Source organism: Homalodisca vitripennis, chromosome 6 (assembly GCF_021130785.1).
Source record: "Homalodisca vitripennis isolate AUS2020 chromosome 6, UT_GWSS_2.1, whole genome shotgun sequence".
NCBI lineage: Eukaryota > Metazoa > Arthropoda > Insecta > Hemiptera > Cicadellidae > Homalodisca > Homalodisca vitripennis.
The window spans coordinates 92743254-92766155 of NC_060212.1; the positions used below are offsets into that span (position 1 = coordinate 92743254).

Sequence of the window (22902 nt, forward strand, 5' to 3'; positions counted from 1 at the left end):
GGAGATGCTGGCTGAGAGCAGCCCTTCTTCTCAGGGGGACATGACTTAAGATTATTGTCCTAAATTATTTCTCATGGACCTCGACAGGAGGCGGCTCCTACCCCCAAACTTATCCATCCAGATTATTCTATTCTTCAGGAAACAGCGCAAAAATCCTAACAGGACTATGTGCAATTTCTAAGCTTCCTGTCTCAGAACAAACCGGTCTTAGGCAGGTATTACCTGCGCCAAAAATTATTTGTTTGCCATTTATGAATTATAAAATATTAATCAAGCGAGTGTTTATAAACCCAACTGCTACATCAGAGAGTTGTCTAGTGTGCTGGCGTTGTTACTTGGTATATTCGCATACCCCGCACAAAACACAATATTTAGTCATTATTATTTTGTTCTTTACAATGTCAACGTTCGGACAGTGCAGTAATTTACTGTAAGTAACGTTGAGTTTGGGATAGGTCATTATACCTCAGTCATTACCACTAGAATCACAGCTGATAATATGCCTCCGTCACGCACTCCCTCAACACCCCCAATTACTTCATTGCGGAATTCAATTTTGTGAGTGATCGGAATGGTTTTAAACAAAAATGTATTGTTCCTGCCCATGCTGGTGCTAATGGAAAAGCGGAACGTGATGTACAAATATTAAAGCAGAAATGAGCGTATATGGAAAGTGAGAAACAGTTTGTCCAATAGAACCTCCTCTGACTTGTGAAAAATTCCACCAGCACAATTTTTGAACGTAATGTTAAAACAACACTCAAATTATTAATGACATCATGTACCTTGAATAAAAAAAAAACAGTTCAGCTCTACTTACAATTCAGCGTGGGAGAACGGGTCCAGACACGAAGTTGTTATTGGCTTTATGACATATCCGTAGAAAAACTGGACATAAAGCTCAATTATTGAGCTTGAAAAAAGTTACTCCATTAAGACATATAGATCAATGGCAGAGATGTGATGTGGAATTTCAGAGAACAAACCTAGACCTGGCTATTAATCTTAAAAAGTTTTTTTATTTATCTACACATTACAGCTATTTATTCCTAAAAACACAGAAACCAAGGAAATGTTATCGCTATGTTTTAATCAGCAAAGTTATAATAATTCAAAATCTATAGAAGAGGCACCAAGTAAAGATCACGATAAAACGATCCAGTAGTAAATTAGACTGCTACAATCAAACCAGTTTAGGTGTTATAGGCATTAAACGAACTGAATTCCGCCACTCACGTTTAAAACGTTTTTATATAAAAAGGACGTATATTCTTATTATGGAAATATAGTTTTTAACAGTTATAAAATGTCTAACTTAGGAACATTTTTATAAAATAAGTTCATGAATTTTGTATAAAAAATAAATAGTTTGTTTATTATACGGTGTGGTTTGTTGTAAACCTTGAAAAATAATGAAGTTACAGTTTTTGTTGAAGGTACTCATTAAAATTTCTTTATTTTATATTAATAATCATCGTGAATTGACACAACAGATTGCAATTCTTCTTGTATTTGGATGATGATATTTTTTACATTCATACTACAAAACAATAGTAAATATATGCTCCCAAAGAATATTGGAATGTACATTTTATGAAATCGATAGATGATAAACGGTAAATTTAATACAAACAGTTAAACTCGGTATCATAAATCTTTTTATCTACAAATAGTCAACATTAATGTACTATATACTTTATTTGGCGCTTCTTTCTCAAAACTGATCCTGAGGCGTTGTTGTCGTCATACAAGTGCAGATTGTTGCTGTACGTATTCGTCGTTTTGGAGCTTGCCTAATACAAGGTGAAAAAGTGAGTTTTACTCGTAGATCGTCCTGTCCGTCAGTCAGCTGTCGTTCTTTGCTATGACTGAACTGTCATTTTCAGTCAAGTGTCATTTTCTGTCTAATTTAGTTGTTGTGTACAATTGTAATGTGAATGTGTAATAGAGCTCTCATTTCTTAGGACACTAATCGATGTTACGTATCAGGTGGTGAAGTAAGTTTCATTTATGTTTTATTTAGTTTAGTGTGTAATTGTATTTAGTTATAATAACTTATTAATTTTATTGAGTAAATAGTCTGTCTCAATAAGACAAAATTCTTTAACCTTAAGAAACAAATCTGAAGTAACAGCTTTAGTGTTATGTTAGTGTTCCAAATTTTATAAGTTATGGCTGATATAAGTTTTTCTGTATATACAATACACCTCCGAAATGTTGATTGTTCAATAATATAAGGCTTCATTTAACTTAACTGTTTGGTATAAAAACTCTAAACTCTAAGCACCGATGGCTGTACTAGGAAAATATACTCAGATTTTAGGGTTAGCCTATTAACACTTTTAAACAGTTGCAGTGCTGCTGGCTGATGTTATAAATATGACTGTAGTGTTGCTTAATATCCTCTAGGATCATTCCATTGGCTATGGTGCTCAAAGGGTTGTGGCCCAAGCAGCGATATATGGATACCAACATTTATATTCTTAATCGGTCAAATGCTAATAGCGATTACACAAGTTTTATTCAAATACAGTTATGCCCTGGTTTAATTATGCATAAGATAGGCTAAGTTTTTATCATACCACTGAAAGACTTAATTCCCAAAAGAAAAAGAAGTGATCAGAATGTATTATGTATTTGACCTAGCTCAGTGGAATAACAACAGTATCATCTCATGGGCTTTTTTTAGGTCTTATTAAACATCAGGTGGTGTTTGGCTGCAGTATAATAAGCAGCCACCACAATTAAACTACTTAAACCAAATTATGTTATACGTATTTCAAATACAACTTTTTAGGCTAGTTCAGCTCTTTTTACATCTTAGAAATTAATAATGAATAAAAAACTATCTATGGTGTGTGTAAATTCATAAAATGTAATTAACAAAACAGTGTAACATTTACTTACTTTTTTAATATATATGGAAGGGTTAACATGTCTGACACAAATAAACACATTTACACATTTACATTGCCATTGTAATTGTGGCCGGCCATTACCTTACACATGATTTTACTTTATTTGAATTAATTTGGAAAAATAATGTAAAACTGAATTATGTTATAGGCTTTTAAGATTGTATACAATATTGTTATTATGTAAAATAAAACAGCTGGCAATTCTTAATTATGAATTAATATTTATAGGTCAAATGATTTTATATTCAATAATTAGATATTAAGTTGATTTAATTGTCTTGGTAGCCACTTATTATACTGCAGCCGGTGTTAGTCTACTGTATCATTTAAAACCAAAATGATACAGTAATCATAATACTATTGTTTTACAGCTAGATCAGTTGTGTTGGCAATTGGAGTTCATTCTTAATACATCATTAGTCCACTTATTTAAAGTGTTCATTTAATCTTATCATGCCATTGTGGATTATTGAAGAAATATCTTGTCATGCAGTTAGCTGGACCTAGTGGTATGGTGATGAGCTTAGGTCACAAAAGCCATGTGCTTTTAATTTTACCTCCTAATAGTTCCAATAATGTCCATTAGACATCATTAGTGTCATTACTGAATGTTTTAAAAACAGGTTTTTCTTTAGTTTTTCTCAAACACGTTTGTAAATATTCTATAGATAGCAATTCTATGTAGAAGTTGGATAACTAGCTGAATTTACACTCCAATAAGTTTTGTAGCGGTACTGGTCTATTATTTTCCTCAACTGTCTTTACAACGGCAACTAGTTAAGCATTCTACTGTGTCAGTTGTGTTTATTATAATGTGTATTCCGACATACCCGTAAGTTGAGTATAAACAAAAAGAGAATAAAGTCACATGCTTCTTAAAAATCATAATAATATTTTTGAAAATAAGTTTAGCATAATCGAGGTTACTTGAATACCAGCGAACTAGATTAATTAGTATGTTGTAATAATTGAATTCAATGCCCTCCAATAGTGAGATTGATTTAGTAAAAATCTTGTTAATAACTCATCTAGTAGTTATTATATATTATTGTATTTATGAAGGTAAATTCATTTTTTTTAAACTGCTATTGGAGAAAAATGCATCTTAAAAAAACATGAGATTTAAATTAAAAACGTCAACAAATTTATTATTAAATCAAGTAAAGGTTAAATTGCATACAGTTAATTATTTAATATCTGTTATGTTTTATATAATTTCAAACAACTAAAATACTAAGAGTGTAATTTTGTGAAAATGTACGTTTAGAACTTCTCAAAAAAAATCTATCAAATGGAAGTATTTTATTTAAACTTTTTGAAGTCGTTCATAATTGAGCCTTGACTTTGATTTTGGATTGAATGCTTTTTATTCCATTCACTAATGAGTCCAATTCATGGGAGATGCTTGCTTATTTACAATGTACGCTAGCGACACAACTCTAGTGTTTAATGAAACTTTAATTGAGAGTCTGGCTATCTCATCTTACACATCCCCCAATATAGCAGTACTGTCACAACAATGACCATAGTAAACACCACCAAAACTGATCAACTACCACTTGGAAGACAATTTAAATATCTGCCACATAAACCTGAAGTGGTGATGTATGACGAAGTAAAGTCTTTAGGTGTTATTCTTGCCAAGAAATTTTCCTGGACACCTCATGTGGACAAACGTTTTAAAAAACGAGTTCCAATCTGTTTGCAATTCAAACATCTAATCTTCAGCTGACAAAACAACAACAAGATATCCATACTATGTATTTTTTTAATCCCATATGAGGTATGGTTTAGTGTTATGGGATGGAACCTCAGATGTTTTCGAGTCCTTAAAAAAAAACAGTGAGAATATCTGTAGGATTGAACCAACTCAACAGTTGCAGAGAGACCTTCAAGACTCGCAATTCCTAGTAATCGTGTCACTCTAAATTCAGAAAACTGTTATGATCGCAATAAAAGAACAACTGGCTAAATGTGACAAACTTTATCAATACCAACTGAGAAACACTTGCACTGCACCATCTGTCTTGATACATCGTGCTTTCTACTCCATAGAAGAATTCGCTCCGGAGTTTTTGATACAGCTTTGTAACTTGACATGTACTTGTATATTGTTTTATTCTGTGGAAGAATATATTGACAAGGCTTGGACTATGAATGACTTTTAGTGTTTTTATTCTCTGGTATAATAATTATTGTAACCTGCCAATGTATTCATATGAAATATTTTCTGGCAAAATAAAGTTCTTATTCTTATGTAACTATGACGCTAACTGCTTTCAATCAATATTTGAATAAAGAATACTGTCTAGTTGCAGGCATGTGGTGTTTACATACATAATTTAAGACTAATACTAATGGAGAATGAATGTAAAAAGTGTTATAGTGAATGAGTAGGGGTTAGGGTTGTTACTAATTAAGGTCTACTGATGCTTAACAAAGTCACTAATCAATAGCTCAAGATATCTTGTGGAAACAAAGGGAGTCCTACAATCTTAAGTGGGGTCTTAACAATGAAAATTCCAGTACTGGCTACATTGGCACAATGTTTAAATATTGCTTATACTGCCTTGTTCCAGTCTATTACCTCTCTTTTGGTGACAGACATATTTGTATCCATGTTGCTAAAAATGAAGTCGGATGATACAGAAAACTCTTATTTTCAGTACACAACCCTTACCTAAAACTATCCTCTTAATTACAACTAAAAATAAGATAATTAAATTACAGAAACCATATAGTTATTCCCAGTCTGTTTCCTGTAAACGAAACCTGTACACAAAAGTATTTATGAAAGCTTGCATTCTTAAAGTTTTTCTGGAAGTGGATCCCCATGGTTCACCCTGGAAAGCCTCCTTCATACTGACCAAATTTGGATTTCCAGTTCTCACCCAATGCAAACTGACACATCCGTTACCAACTAAACTATGTTTTTCCGATTTCCATTAATAGAAATATGGTCACTGACCATTGGTATTGTATTCCGCAGTTTTCAAGGCAGGAGAAGTAGTCACCTGTTTTTTTTGTTAGAGGCTTAGTACAGCTATTACGTACCATGTATTAGATTAAGTAGAGCCTAATGTATCAGTCATAACCTTCGTTATGTTCTAATGACATTTTTTATGGTATTTACTTAAGCCACGAACGAACTAAATCCAATTTTAATAATTTCTTATAGAAAACAATATCATATATTGCACATAAATTAATGACATTTTAAATTTAGTTTATGTCCTATAAAGTTCAATTTTCCTCCAAGGGGATTCAAGGGTTTGTGATTAAGCCCTGTACAAGTTCGAAACTTTACTGATAGTTACTTTCTCGAGGAAAGTTTTTTGTTTGCTGCTATCAGCTTGGGGGCAGCACTAATGTCTAGAGGCATCACGTCAGCCCATTCTGTATTCAATGCTAGGGATTTTCCTTTTGAAAAACAACAAATAAATGTGTTGTGGTTGAAGTAAATATTTACAGATTTGTTAATGCTCTGAACACTTACTTTATTGCAAATGAATACATTTTTGCTTTGTAAATTTCAACACTTAAATATTACAAAAGTTATTATTTTATCATACAAAATTATAAATTAAATGTTATTTTATACATTAACTTAAATTCATTTCCTTCAAGCCAACATGAAATGTCTAGCAATAGTAATGATAGCAACGTCTAATAAGTTTCACTGTCAATTTTCATTCAAAAAAACCTTTAATACAATGTGCACCTGGATGGGGTTTCCATTTAACTTTTTTAAGTTGGGCTCAAAATTTGGTATTTTGGGGCAGGAGCAATATTGTAATATTGTATGAAAGGTGCTGTTTTTACCCTATGGATACTTAGTTTGATTTTTGAGATACGGTTGTTAATAAGTTAATATGGGGTATCCTTATTTTATATTCATCCTGTATCAAAGATAACTTGAACAAGAGTTTTCTAACTGCATAATAAAATTAACCAGTATTGTATTAATATGATTATTCAGGTTTTAAATAGTTTTTATTTTTATTTTTTACAACGAACAACCATTATGAAAACAATGTAAAATTTATATAATGCTAGTACAGGCAATCAAAAGAAAAAGAATACAGATAATACAAAACAAGGGTTCTAGCTCTGACACATGCAACATAATGCTAATGTAAATATGCATAATATTAAAGAAAGAAGAAGAAGAATGATTACAATCATAACAGAGTATAAACTATATATAAAGAAAATTAACAACATAATGGAATAACAAGCAGAAATACAAAAGTGAAAGATATAATTATGAGTAACATAACAGAGTATAAACTTTAAAAAAATTAATTAACAAACAAATGTGTAACAGTGAAAATATAAATAAGAGTATAATAACAGAATATATATGCTAAATTAATAATGGCTCAAAGATACAACAAACAACAGTGAAACAAAAATTTAAGAGGTTCTTGTTTAAAAATTTGTTTGATAGTCGTTTTCTTATAAACTGTTATTGTTATTAACGTATTTATTGGCTTAGTAACATAGGTTTTAATTGTTGGTTCAGTTTTGGCATGACTACAACTTATTTGTGGGCTTTATTTAATATTATCGAAAATTGACCTTTTCTCAGGATTTATCCATATGTGTGTTATTCACTGTTATTGTTTATTTATTTAAAATGATATATAATGATAATTTTGGGATTTTTTATAAGGTACCATTAGCTTTAACAGTAATACTAGTACTAAGCATTGACTTAAATTTCAATGTTTATAACATAGAATCCTTCAAGGGCTTGAAACGAAAGGAGGAAAAGTTGAGGAAATGTCACATGCATGTACATGGGAGTAGGCAAAGAAATGATAATCAGTAGTCGTTACATCAGCTAGCTAATTATGTCAGCTCTAATTGTACCTGGTCAGTTTCCTTGGGAGTGGGAAAACACAAATGTGAATAGAAGACAGAGAGTTGGAGATTGAGGTCTATTGTGTTCTCTTCAATTTAGTTTTTGTTTGGAAAACTCTCTCTATCTCATTTTTTATCTAAAATTATATTTTTGAATCTTATTGTACAGTGAGCAAAAATATGGAGGCAGTTTTAATAATCTCTCCAGTAATAATTATTTGAAATTTTGTGTAAAACGTAGTTAATTAAATTAAGGTCATCAAATTTGGTTGACATTTTTTATGATTCTAAACCAGAAAACTTAGAGATTACATATAATCTAGAACGAAGAAGCTTTATTGTCATTAAATACACAAGTGTACAATAGACATTGTCATGAACATAGTAAACATGTACTATAAGTAAAAACTATATTACAGTACAATTATTTTCCTTTCAGTGGTTCATGTATTTGTGATCTGAAGATAGACATTATTCTAGTGTTAAAAATTAAAAAGTGATCAAATAAAATACACAATTTATCAAATAGAAATACACAAACAGGAAAGAAAAACAATTAAGTACCAACAGTGTGACTAAAAACCTTCAATACTAACACTTAAAATTCAAACAATTAAAATTATTACTTAAACAACATTTATAAATAAAACACGAAGTTAAAAACAGATAAAATATTTAAAAAAAAACAAATCATTAAGGTACTTTCATCACAGTTAGACAATAGACAATCTTTATTTGTCAATAACAATAATAAAAATGTATAACAATGGTAAAAAAATGTTAATGAGGTTAATTAGCAGTTTGCTGCCCTTTATATGTATAATTTATCACTGTACGAATTATAATTCTGTAATTTTTGTCTTGTTCTTGTCATTTATGTCCGTTTAAAATTTATTGAACCTGAAGATAGAGGTAGGAGTATATGAATAAAATGTAAAAAATAGTGTATGTAACCTGTCTAATGTATAACCTTGCTTTACAATATAATTTGTTATGGAGAATAAGTTGTTTTAATGTTAAATGACCATGAAACCAGTTTATTAATCACAAGACAAGGAGTCATTCCAGTTTTACTGACCATATTAACAATACAGTGCAGTCAAGATACCAGTCATCCTGTGTCTCTCACCACCCTTAAACAAATCAGAACATTTCCTAGAATCTGAGACAATGTCCTTTTCAGCAGACAGACTAGATCACAATCAATTCACATTGATTTCTAGAAAAACATATGGAGTTAACTGGAACTATGTTGCCAGTGTTAAAAATTTGAGAAACTTGCAAATCTTTTTAATTTGAATTTTAAATTTTAATATTTGACGGGGACATTATGTCCTACAAGATCATTATGTAATAAAAACATGACCAGCTACTTAAAAATTATAGTGTTTTCATAATTTAGAGGTAATAATATCAATCTTTATTTTTAAAATATAAATTTCTTAATAAAGAGTCAAACCTTACTGAACCATAACTATACATTGTGTTTTGAGTGTAAATTAATAATGGGTAACTTTCAGCTATCGTCTAATATACTAGGTATAACAGTTCAAATTCAAGTATAAGTGATCTATTTTTAACATTTATGTAAGTGAATTATTCCCCATAGACTTAATAACGGGAGTAATTTTATGGAATATTTACAATCAAGAAACAATTGTCAATTAATGTTAAAAAAATTACTTCAAAATTAATTGGTGTTAAATTGCAATTGTGTAACATAATGTTTGTATGGAATTAATTGACATCTTACGTTACTTTTTAGTACACTATTATCTGCAGATTCACTGTGGACTAAATGGAAGCTTAAGTGGCCTTGGTTGTGGGTCATGTTGAAGTATGCCTGTAGCAGTTGTGTGTTTATTTTGTCATAGTTTTATCACTGAGTTGCGAAAAAATCAACAAGACTTATCGGCTACAGATATCAGTGTATAGATTTCAGCAAGGAAAAGTCACAAGAGTTTCTCCAGCATATATATGCTGTTATACTCCTAAATGGTATTATGAGCTGGATTTATTTAACATGTAACAAATAAACAAACTGAATTATGTTTTTTTTTTAATACAGACAAGCCATTATATCGATATTCCATAATGTCTCTGAACATAAACTCCCTGGATAGATTCAGTTAAAATTCTTTAATACAAGGGTTAGCTACCTTGATCAAGATATTATGTATACAATTCGAATCGTTGAGCTATGGTTTTAGCTAATGAAACAGTTTTTTTTATGAAACAAGTTAACAGACTTATTTACCCTTTGTAGTCAGGTGGTATGCAATGCTGGCCACTACCATTTCTGTGCGAACTTAAAGTTGTTTAGTTTGAAATCTGTTCTCAAGTCGGGTTGGTAGCACTGCTACTAAAATAAAAACCACAATTTTCAGCAGTGTACGTCACCAGACCTGTCATGTCAAATTCTTAAAATATTGTTCCGAGGGGAAATAGTGTTAAAAAATGTTTGATAAAAAACAATAAATTTTGTTATTTTTGTACATTTAAAAAGTAAACATAAAAACAAAAACTATTTATGTATATTATTGATTTTGGTTTTGTGGGAATTTAATATACTAAATGGAATATTTTGTTTAATGCAATTGTCAAGGTTGAAGATTGTATTTCTGTTATTAAGCATTAGGCCTACAGTGGGATGGATAATGTCGAGCCAAATAACAGACCAGATCTCATACTCTCTGCCGACATCATCAAATTTTAAACAGTGACAGCAGTAAATACAAACACGAGACTAATCAACCACAACAGAGCCAGTGTGGATGCAGTGACATTATAGTAAAACAGCACTTCATTTCTGAACGTACCTCATATCAAAATTCACAGTCTAATATCGTAAGTTATTGTTGTAAAAAATGAAACTCACAGAATTTTGTTGACTTAATCCAATACAAAATAACGCAAAATCGAAGAACACATAATGATTTAAATTCTATTTATTTCATGGACATCAAGTTAAAAAAGAGCGTCATAATACTGCAATTGATACAATATTTAAATTTGTTTAATTATGTAAAATTTCTAAACAAAAATTCATCAATGGTTTCAAAAAAATTGATAATAAACAAGCCTTTTCTCTATTCTAAGATCAATCAGTTAATAGTGCATGAAAGAACTTTTCTCCTGTATATGATGTCTTTCTACATGAAAATCTATGGGAAGGTAGGTAGATAGGTAGGTTTAATTCCCGAGAATATCATTTTATCATGCCTTAGTAGGACAAACACAGTCTGCAGAGTTGATTGATAATAAACAAGCCTTTTCTCTATTCTAAGATCAATCAGTTAATAGTGCATGAAAGAACTTTTCTCCTGTATATGATGTCTTTCTACATGAAAATCTATGGGAAGGTAGGTAGATAGGTAGGTTTAATTCCCGAGAATATCATTTTATCATGCCTTAGTAGGACTAACACACTCTGCAGACTGTATCCTAATGTGCAAATTGTCCCTCCCCTCCCAAACCAGTATTTCATATTTTATATGTGGATATTGAGTTTAGCTCCAGTTCACCTTCCTTCTAGTGTAGCGTCTGAAATCTGTATCCTCTCAGACTTGACTCCTCTAATCTGGTTGGATTCATATTCGTCTGAAGAGATAACAAAAATTGGTGACAAAGAAGCTCAAAATGAACTCTACATCGTTTCGACATCTGGACTACAAAATATAATGTAATTTAAGGGAAGAGGTGTTCTCATTGTCTCATCTGGTGTACATTGAGTGCACTATGGTGTTTTAGACATGATCCCTAAGCAGTTTTATACACATAACGCGCCTGTGGTGGGAAGGTTAATTCAACGTAATTATTGAAAAGAGTTCATTTTGAGCTTCTTCTCCATCGAATTCTTTTGGATCTCTTCATACGAACATTACTCCAGATTTTGACGAATTTGTCATCTAACTTAGGGGCTTGATAGCTTGATAGACTGTTTTTTTTTTCTTATGATTCCAATATCTAACCATATTGTGGTGAACCCATGATTGTTAAAAATAGCATGAGAAACTAAATTCCAAAAAAGCAAGATTTGAGTATTTAGCTGTTGTCAATATTGAAGTAATATATTCTAATATATAAACTGATGATGCCTTAACCGGCAAAAGTGCTTTTTTAATAAATTTAATGTAGAAGTATATAAAAAATGTCTTTTCCATTAAAATATAATATATTCTTCAATAGATTAATAATACAGGGTGGTGCAGAGGAAACGCATGTTTTTCGAACCGCTAGTACGCGGCGACGGGAGTAGGTATTGACCTTGAACGAATGTTGGCAGACGGCCCATACAATGCCGTTTCAGTCGCTATGGAGCATTGGAGCGTGCAACATCGTGTGTTCGTTGTCGAGCAGTTTTTTAGAAACAATGATTCTGTACTCACAGTGCAACGTCTTTTCCGTCAATATTTTAGAGTTGGACGTCGAGGTGCAGTGCCTGATCGAAATACCGTACTCCGATGGGTTGCAGCGTTTAGAAGTACTGGTTCTGTGATGAAAAAGAAACCACCTGGTCTTCCCCGTTCAGTTCGTACTCCGGAAAATGTTGAACGAGTCAGAATGGCAGTTGTTACTAGTCCTAGACAACATGCTGTAGCGCTGGGTATGTCACGTCATTCGCTTCACCGCATCTTACATGATGACCTCAAGTTCCATCCGTACAAATTAATGATCGTCCAGCAGCTTAATGAAGGGGATTTTTTACAGCGCAGAGAGTTTTGTCGCATAATGGATGAAATGTTTACGGAAGATCCCGATGCTACAGTCTTCTTGAGTGATGAAGCACACTTTCATCTTGACAATTACGTCAATGTTCAAAACTGTCGGTATTGGGCATCGAAGAACCCACAAGAATTACACCAAAGAACTCTGCACAATTTAAAGGTAACAGTGTGGTGCTGCATTTCAAAGTTGGGTATTGTATGACCCTATTTTTTTGAAGAGGAAGGAATTGCAGTTACTGTGACATCAGCTTGCTACGTTGAAATGTTAAACAACTTCCTTCATCAGGATGGTGCCACAGCTCACACGGCAAGAGCATCCATGGAAGTGGTTCGACAAATGTTCCCAGGACATGTGATTTTGAGATTTGGTGATGTTCACTCGCCTCCCCCTCGCTCACCCGACCTGTCGATATGTGACTTCTTTTTGTGGGGATATTTGAAATCAAAAGTGTACATGAACAAGCCTCGCACACTCGATGACCTTAAGAATTCCATTCGTCAGGAAATTGAAGCCGTGCCGAATGAAATGTTGGAGAGAGCCGTCCGTAATTTTCAGAAGAGGATCAATATTTGTATCCAGCAAGAAGGACGTCATCTCAAAGACATTATTTTCCGAACCTAAATATGGTATGTAATTTCAAAAACTGCATTAAAAAAACCTATAATTTAATACTTGTTTTTATTATTTTCAACCCATTGTGTCCCAGTAATTCAATGTTGAAAAACATGCGTTTCCTCTGCACCACCCTGTATAATAACATATATAAGAAATACTATTGAAACCCACCACAAGCTGGTTGAAACCTTCATAGTTTAGGGACTACTGGTCTAGGGCAAAATACAGTGTTAGAGCAAATTAGGTTTTCTATGATGAGACTGAATGCTTTGAAATTCTTTTCTATTGCAATATCATTCTTGACATGTTAATAACATTAAAATAAAGAAATAGATTTGACTCTTATAAGAGTAGTAAACCTGACAGAGTTCCATAATTACATAAAACTGCATATTAAACTACAGTTACTATTTCCATGTTCCAGATGGGAGGCCGGAAACGAAAATGGGAACGAACCCAGAAAGAATATTCCAACAGTCTGTCACAATGACAGCAAAAATGTGGCCTCAGGTATGTATTATGAACAGCATTCACGAGGTTGTAAGTTAGACGCTTCCAATGTTTTATCTTATATACGAGAGTCATTCATAAAGCAAGTTTTGATGTTCTCTGTAAAATAAATCCTCATATAGTGTTTCAGAAAACCTCTTTTTGTATTTTTCTTACACCTTTGTCAATATTTATATACAAGTTCCATTTTTTTATACAAATTTGTCAAGGAGTGTTACAACTTTATGTATGCTGAAATTGTAGAAGGTTGCGGTTTTACAACTTCTTCTTTTGCCTTGCCTTCTGTGACGAAGTTTTTACTGTCCAGAAGCTTCTTTAGGTTTCAGGTAACAAGTGAAAACCACCCTGAATCAAGTGTGGACTTTATGGTGGATTGTCAATAAGTTTACATCCAGAAAATCTTACCAGATTTTTTTATTGAAATTGAAGAAATCAAATTTTTTATTGACACTGCCATGATATCTGGCAGTGTCATGCATCTTTGATTTCTTAGGCTGGACATACACTGGAAAGAAACTGTCGCAAGTGTTGTGGGTCATTTTGTCAGAAACATTTTTACAGGTTGCTCCTTCAGTGTGTAATACTATGCTACAAAGACACATTTTGACTCCAAAGCTCAAACTTGAGCGTAAAACATGAGTGTTGAAGATTAATATTATATTGTGCTTATGGCGGTTTGTCGAAAATGTTCGATTATGGGTAGTAAATAGATCTTATGTATGAACTAAAGTGTTTTACAGTCAACTTTAATATACCAATTCGTCAATAACTTCTGTTGAAATTGTGAGGGAAACACGTGATTCAAAACACAAACAAACAAATGTACGATACACATGACTAAAGGAAGACTAGGTTATGTGTTTCCTCGGGTTATGAGTAAGATTAAGGGACATGGTCACTTGAGGAAGAATCTTCACAGAATCGGCACTGTCAGAGAAGATCTGCTTATAGCAAGGAAGCACTACACAAGCAAGGGATCTTTGGTAATCCGGACAAGAGTGCTGAATTTCCCGAAGAGGACCAGATTATTTTTGGCGGTTTGTAGACCTGCTGAAACCATAAATTGGTTGACCTCATGATACACTTCTAGGGAGCGCAAAAGGCCCTTGAGGCTTAAGTGCATGGCAATAGGCTACCCCTTAGAAGAAGAAAAAAAAGGTTAAGTTAGATTTGCTCACCTTTTGTTTCAGATGGTTGTTGCGAAACATAAAATTTGGGCTAGGCATGTGATTGATGTTTAGATTATGTTTCAAGTGACTTGTGATATCGCAAGACAGCTTGACACAGGGCTCCCTCCTTGTACAACGGTCCTCAGAATGCATGGAGAAGTTGCTATCCCCACAAAATTGTAGGAACAAAATGACTCTTGACACTTGCTTTCGACAGTTTGTTCCTCCAGTGTGCGGCAAGCCTTAAGCAGCATGAGACAATGTAACGCAGTGATTACGGTTTTAACATTAAACATCGATGTGCAATGCAAAATGTCACATGGCCTAACATGAAGTTTTATTGCTGCATGACAATGTCAGATAGCATTCTGCCATTCAAAAACCAAAATATAAGTTCTTTTGGATGGGAAAGAATACCATGTCTATAGTTTGGAATATCATGTACATTACATTACACTCACATCAGTTGCATCAGTCAAAATTTGGTCAGATTTCCATAACAAATTGAAAAATTAAGACAAATCAAACTCAATAAAATGGCATGGTTGGGGTGGAGAAATTCAAATTCAAATAAAAATTCTGACTGTGAATTTCAAACTGTGATAAATAATATGAATAATAACACAGGCTCAGACGTAAGATGGTTCCAGATAAGATGTTTGTATATAAAAATATATATCATTATAGTTTATGAAAATGTTTTCCATGGTCCTGCTGCTGGTAGTGTCTGCTATGTATCATCTGCTTATTACAACAGAGACTACAGAAAGTGTGTGTCATTACAGGGTAACAACAGTATGCCCTCGGGCAGCTGGGAGACACAGTTGCGAGTGCCCTCACGCTATTGGCCGGTGCTGATACCCCTGTTCTTGGGTGGGGGACTGGTCCTGCTGCTGGTGCTCGCTATTGTTATGTGGCATTGCTGTGGAGCTCGGAGTAAAGACTACAGTAAGTTTACTTACCTCATTCACAAGTGATAAGCTAAATCACTGCTAGTATTTATATGTTGTGTGATTTGGAAGCCTGTTTGTATTATTTGTTGTAATGCTATTATTGAATACAAAAAACATGGCTAGTTTTATCACGGAACAGCTATTGTCATATATTTACAGTTTTCTTTCTATGTGTTTTATTCAATTTTCTTGTCTATTTCACTTTAAAGCATCTCGCTCCTCATTATTTTAAAAAGGATTACAGGATCCTTTCCTTGTTTAGCATGCTTCATATTATGTTTTAGGACTTAAAACCTGTATAGGTCAAAGATATTCATGATTAAACAGAGTAGAGCTTAATATTAACAGGTGATTGATAATAATGTCTTTTCCCAATAAAAATGTTCTATTATCTTATCACATGCTGGATATTTTCTATTAAATAGACCAGGGTTTGAATAGTTGGAGTTGCACTATACAAAATTACTTTAGGGGATAGTATTGTACAAAAGAAGACTGTTTAATATTTGTATTCTAAACTTCTGACATTGCGTGACCTTTGATTCATATTTTGTCGATAAATCTGTATTATTCTAGTGTTTCAGAATTTTAAAGCCATATTGGAGGAGAAGAATTATTGATGTTGTTCACGATACACGAGCGCTAACAGACAGCTACATTGCTTGTATCTGTATTGATCTGATTCCAATTAACCTTGCAATCAGATATTTGATTGGCAATTTCCTCTCAAACACAGTTTTCTATCAACTCTCTTGTACTGGAACTTTGTTACTGTTGGGTGCTTAATCTTGTAAATATCTCTGTTTTAAACTGAATACTGATGTGTTACATTCTTTGAAATAACAACAATTTAAGACGGAGGAGGGGATGTAGTGGATGTTTAACTTTATTTTTGTTAAGTTATAGATGGAAGTTTGTTTATAAAAGTAATGTTTACGAAGAGTATTTTAAAATTAAGATCATTCATATATCCAAAGAGCAAAGTATGACATATAGATCAATCATTTTGAAACTTGAAAAGAATAGTATATAATTCACGTTAACATAATAAAAATAATAATATTGAGTAAATTGATTACATCACTTTTGAGATCCATTCTGACTCTAAATGAATTACCTTAATATTAAAGGTGACATTAAACAATATTTATATATTACTGTTATAACACAACTGAGGGTCTAAGCAAACCCAGTCTCAGAAAAGAGCCTAAAGTAACAATGGTCATATTTATAATTGGAAGACTAATGGTACATTTATCCTCGTACCATGTGATTTGTGTCTAGCAGGTCAATTAGTACTGGCTTTTAGTGAGTTATTTGCAAATTGTCTTTTATTTTGACTTTTTCATATTGGATATATTTTTAAAGTTATATGTACAGTTGAAAATAAAAAATATGTTGTATTAGATAAAATTTGTTTTGAGTTTGCCATTTAGAAGTTAATAAAAGTATTTTTTGTTTTTGGTCAACAGTAAAGTACAGTACAGCATTATAAATTTATCTGAATTTCAGTTTTGGAGACATATATATAATGAGAAAGAAGAAAAACTAAACATTTTATTTCTTAACCTATATTTTAAAATCCCTTTTTGCTTTTCTTTACTTACAGAACAGAATAGGTATATGTATATTAATGAAATAAAAACCGTATTGTTAAATTTCTTTATAGTCCGTAATTATTTTATTTCAAATTGTTCTAAGAAAACGTTTTTACAGTAAAAACAACGAGACTTTTTTGTTTATAATTGCAGAGTTGATCTTTGTTACAACCATTTTTCTCTAGAACTAAAAATATCATTACTAATATTTTTATGAAAACTGATTTTAAGGGATAAAGTTAATTATGTACTGCACTAATAATTAAGTTTTAGATTCCTGTAAACAGCTAAATCTATCTCACTGGTCAATTTTACTAATCTTATGTATTATTAAAAAGCACACTTTCCACAGTTTTGCCAAAAATAATAGTTTTTCAAATTTGATTCTACAGAATGTTTTCCCCAGAGAAGGCAATCTGATCATAACCTTTGCTTCTGTGTTGGTGTTGGCACTCAACAGGGATCACTTGTGGCTGGTTTATACCTTTCAGTTGAACCTACCACTGGGCACAGCAAAAACTGATGTGTCACTTAAATCTGGGCAACCCTATGATCTCTACATCACTAACCGTACATGTTGAGACTCTGGGGTGCAAGGGTAATTCGATAAGTCTAGTCTATTGCGGGAGATGACTGTTGGAGTTGGTGGGGTTCGTTCCCTATGTATCAGAGGTTCTTGCTAGCCTCAACAAGGGTGTGCCACCCCCTGCCTCCTTTGACTGGAGAAGCTGGTTCAGAGCTGGCCTCCCCTTCTTCCGAGGGGACATGACTTGAGATTAGTGCCCTAATCCTTCCTCATAGATCTCGATACGAGGCGGCCCCTACCCCCCAAACTTACCCATCCTGAATATCCTGTCACTCCCGAAGCAGCGCTAAGGGTCTTATTGGAGTAAGTGCAATTTATAAGGTTCTTGTCCTAAGAGAAAAAAAATGTTGGTGACGGAGTGAGCGTATGACATTTGCAGTTGGGCTTAACTCATAATGTGGACCACAATGGCAGGAGTCCAACCAAGTGTGAAATAGGATTCTAGATAATAATGTTAATGTTTGAAAACTTTTTAGTCTGCTGAAAATACGTTATTGTTTTCAGGTGTAAGGATGGATGGAGAAACTGTGCCTCCAAGAAGTGTAGTCCCAGTATTGCCCAGGTGATTGATTAATGTTATTCTACTAATAAAGTTTATAATGAAAATCTTTTAATTTTTACAATTACGTGAATAAAAACTGAAGGATAACAGTCCTACAATAAAAACTAAGGGCTCAATTGAAACTAAATAAAAATAAGTATCCAGGCACTAACATAAGAAAAAAATATATAGTGAGGTGTTAAACTTCAACTTTTTTCATTAATTTTACTTGAGTAAAACAATCAAATTATTATAAAATGAACTTGAACATGTAAATAGTTAAAGGAAAATAAAAACTATAATTTAATGAAAACAGGTTAACCAAACCCAGATGATACAGTTGTATATCTGTAATATTTTAATCCACTGGATATTGCAGGTTGGCAGTGTACATTTATTTTATTGAACCAAAACTTATTACATTTTGTTATACCTCAGCAAATTTGTAAAAAAGTAAAACATTAATACTTTCTTTGTACTATTAAAATATATTATTGGAGTAAATATGTTTGATTTTTGCATAATTCCATTTTACATTGACAAATATATAGGATTATTTTCATTTATTAGTTCTGTTTTACGAAAGCCAATAATGTTAAAGTAATCAATGAAAAACTTACTCTTTAGAGCATCATTACAATTGAACATCTTACCAATCAAAGAGGTAATTTGATATGAATAATAATTTTATGATTTATTTGATAGTAACTGGTTCTATTACCACAAGTTCTCTTATTGACAGAGATTCCGTACATATACACTAAATTCATTTTGGGTAAAGACATAGCACCTCTGTATTTACTAGATTTACATGAATATAAATTTAAATGTGTGAAAAGTTATTGTTAGGTTTTACATTACACACTAAGGTGGGTGACAATGCTATTCATAATGTTTGTAATTTCTGGCAGTCACTCGGCAGTGTTTGTGGAGCCCAAATATCGCCAATGGAGCTACAGCAGTCGACTGGTCACCTCCCAGCACTGGTTCTATAACAGACATCTGATGGCTATGGATCACTGCAACGTGCCTCGGTCTCTCAGCGTCCCCACTCCAGGCCCTGTCACGAGCCGACGACAATCCTCCCCTTCCCGGGTCGTCTTCCCTGACTCAGAGCCCTGCTCCCTCCCCGTCCCTCTCCCGCACATATCAGAGTTCAGCCCGGGAACTCAGTACGCCTCTAGTAGTAGTAAGTATACTTTCCTTATCTTTGGTTTTTCATTGTTTAAACTTAATTCAGTAAACCTTTTAACCGTTTTTGGATATATTATTAACTACTTATTTCTAAAACTGTTCTAAATTCACAATCAAAATATTAGTTACAATTATTTGTCACAGAATATTCATTCTAATTAATCCAATTGTAAACATAAATTGTGTTATAGTTTTAGACGAATATGGATCAAGAGACTTGTATCCTAGTGTAGGAGGAGTGATGTTAAAAACTCAAAGTCTTCCTGCATGTGTTCGAACACGACCTCGGCCTATCTCGACGGCTGATGATCTTTCCGAACTTTACGCTAAGGTCAGTGTTATCATTTAAGCAGTATGACCTTTTTTATTTATTTATGGTGTAAAACCAATTAATTATTGAGGTTATTGGAGTTAACCTAGGTATATCTAAATTGTTAAATATTTACTGCCGTTGTGTGTATACATTATTTTATTGTATAATTTTAATTAAATCATAGCAGTTGTAAAACATTTTAATCGCATCTATGACATGTATCAGGACTCACAACTGTAGGCAAAATCTTATAATTCACATTATAATTAATCTTAACATAGTTTGTATCTGTGGTCACTTTAATTGTAATGTTACATTGATAATTCAACATCTTAATATATTCATGACAATGGCTTATTTGCGAACATTTTTATTTGCTGTCGAATTTTTCAATAATAATGGCAATGAACATAATTAATTTTTTTACGTTAAACGTCTTAAGTAACGAGAAATGTACGGTATGTAGACTTCACAGTTTTGTACAAAATTTTATTTCAATATGTTTTTTCAATGTTTATCTGTGTACCCCAAGTTGTACCTAAAATTTTCATTTACCTTAAAAATTAAGCAATTGTGCGCCCAACGGGGTATACGATAGCTTATAATGTTTATTTTCAGCACAGTATCACATTTAACAAACCACCAAGACAGGCTAACAATAAAAACACAAAAATGAAATGCTTAGCAACGTGTACCCCATTAGGCACACAACGTGCTTTAGAAAGCCCGGTGAGTACCTGATCGGGTACACAGCCAGCGGTAGTTCTGTAATATCATGTGTACCTGATGGGGTACATCGTCGTGAACGTGGGGTTGTAAATAGTCCTCACAGTCACTTAACTAGCAATCTGAGTATAAATCTATCGTCCCACTATACCCAGCTGTCATGAACCAACCTTGTATAATTTCGGACATTACTATATTAACTAGATTCCTGATTTATATCATAAAACTTAACAAAAACTTATTCCAAAATCAGAGGGCCTTATACCACATATGATGAAGTCATCGCTACATATTTGTCAATTAAGATCCTTTTAAAAATGAAGCAATGAGCCACACAGGAGATCTTTAAAATAAAACTCCCCAAAACAACATTGGATTACCCCATTTGTACATTACCCAAGTAATTATTATTTAGAATTTTTATGCTCAGTTTTAATTTTGACTTATCAATGGTTTTTCCAGATTGTTTTGTACAAATTTGTGTTGAAACACGAAAAAGAAATTAATACCTACAAACATTTTCTAAGTAATCAGGTTATTATTAAACTTTATATTATAGCAATTTTATTGCTAAATATTCTATTCTTTTAGGCTTATAAGACAGCATCACCAGTTACATATTTACAGATGATTGGTGATAATGTATAGTCTTTTGATTTAATGTGAATTTAAGCAATGTGGAAACACAAACACACAAACAAACACAACTGCTCTAACAAAACATTTTACTAGGTCTTGGTTTTATTTTGCTATCCGTGATTTGGGTGAATTAACCAGTAAGGATACAAATGAGCGAAAATGTCTGCCACAGCAAAATTATTGGCTAAACCTAACAGCGTGACACCATTTACTTATTTACAAATCTTTGGTGATCATTTTAATGTTTTGATTTAATGTGATTTTAACCAATCTAGAACAAACACGGCTGCTCTATGAAAAAAATTGGACTAGACTTTAGTTCTATTTTACTGAAAATGATTTTTACTTTTATATTTTGTAAAAATTAAGCAATGAAGAGAACCATGAATTGAAATGGACCAACACGCACCACAATTGGGTTATAGGTCAAATATATGGTGCATATAAAAACAACCAGTAAAGCATCATCATATTTTTAATAGAATTATTTATGTATTTGAAAAGTCTGATATACACATCACCTTTTCTCCATATACTGTTATTTAGTTCTGTGGTCTGGGAAACTGTGTATACCTTTATAATTGTGCTAATATAAAAATGTTACAGATCATTATGTTTAATTACGGACCAATTTCCGCTTTTGGCAGTAATATTGACAGTATAATATTCTATGATGAAGAAAATGAATTAAGCCTAGTTTTATATATGTAGTAAAATAAAGGAAGGGAGATGGGGTCGATGTAAAATTGAATCAACACTTCAAAATATTTCTAGGTTAACTTCAGTAAGAAGCGAAAAAACCGGATGCGGAATGACGAGGCGGCAATCATAGCTCTCAGCAAATCTAGGAGCCAGTTTCTGCACAAAGACACAGACTCACTAGTGGACAATGAAGCCGTGATTGTGTACGATGAGAGGACAGCTCTTTAGTACGGTGTGGTGCTACCAAACAATAATATATCATCTTTATATTTATATTTAAACATTTTTTGTATCTTATAAGAAGACTGCAATGTACAGGAAATTCAGCAAACAATAATTTTACTGTAGGTAATAAAGGCATATCAAGTATTATTAATTAATGTCTTATTTATGCCAATTCTTTACCTTATAGCCTAGTTCCTTCTGGTATGTTTAATTTCATTTGTCCAGCAAATTATGATATTTTGCACAAAGAACAAAAGTTCTCTGAAACATTTGTCATAAAAATACTGCTTTACAAGTATATATTTTCTTGTTCATTATAAGATGTGGCTAGAGAAGGTGGACTGAAAAAAAGTCTGGAAAAAGGTTCTACCAATTATTATCACAGTATTTTTATTTGTATGCTCTGTTACTTATTCTTAGTAAAAATGTTTTATAATTTTTATTCCAAGTATAGCTCAAAGATTAATGTAAAATTTACCAAAACACTTTCCAGTCCACTTATCTGGATCCTCTTTCCCCATTTTGATTTCATTTAATATTCTGAAAAAAAAACTATACCTTCAATTTCTGGAAGGGAATGTTTTTTCTATGTAACTACAAAATTTGAAAGGATTGATAT

The 22902-nt window shown here is 32.6% G+C and overlaps 1 protein-coding gene across 1 annotated transcript; it reads left to right on the forward strand.

The window, feature by feature from the left end:
- The first annotated feature begins 1838 nt into the window (after nucleotides 1-1838).
- On the forward strand, nucleotides 1839-22434 carry LOC124364555. Its single transcript, XM_046820111.1, has 7 exons — nucleotides 1839-1997; nucleotides 13552-13637; nucleotides 15592-15754; nucleotides 18448-18505; nucleotides 19396-19673; nucleotides 19870-20009; nucleotides 22131-22434. The coding sequence occupies exons 2-7, from the start codon at nucleotides 13572-13574 to the stop codon at nucleotides 22284-22286; spliced, it is 861 nt and encodes a 286-aa protein (XP_046676067.1). The 5' UTR covers nucleotides 1839-1997; nucleotides 13552-13571; the 3' UTR covers nucleotides 22287-22434.
- Nucleotides 22435-22902: the final 468 nt, after the last annotated feature.

Excerpts from the sequence above, each read along its gene's own strand:
- LOC124364555 (XM_046820111.1), top strand. The coding sequence starts at position 13,572 with ATGGGAACGAACCCAGAAAGAATATTCCAACAGTCTGTCACAATGACA. Across the intron at positions 15,755-18,447 it reads AGCTCGGAGTAAAGACTACA|GTGTAAGGATGGATGGAGAA; the intron begins GTAAGTTTACTT and ends TATTGTTTTCAG. Across the intron at positions 20,010-22,130 it reads TTTCCGAACTTTACGCTAAG|GTTAACTTCAGTAAGAAGCG; the intron begins GTCAGTGTTATC and ends AAATATTTCTAG.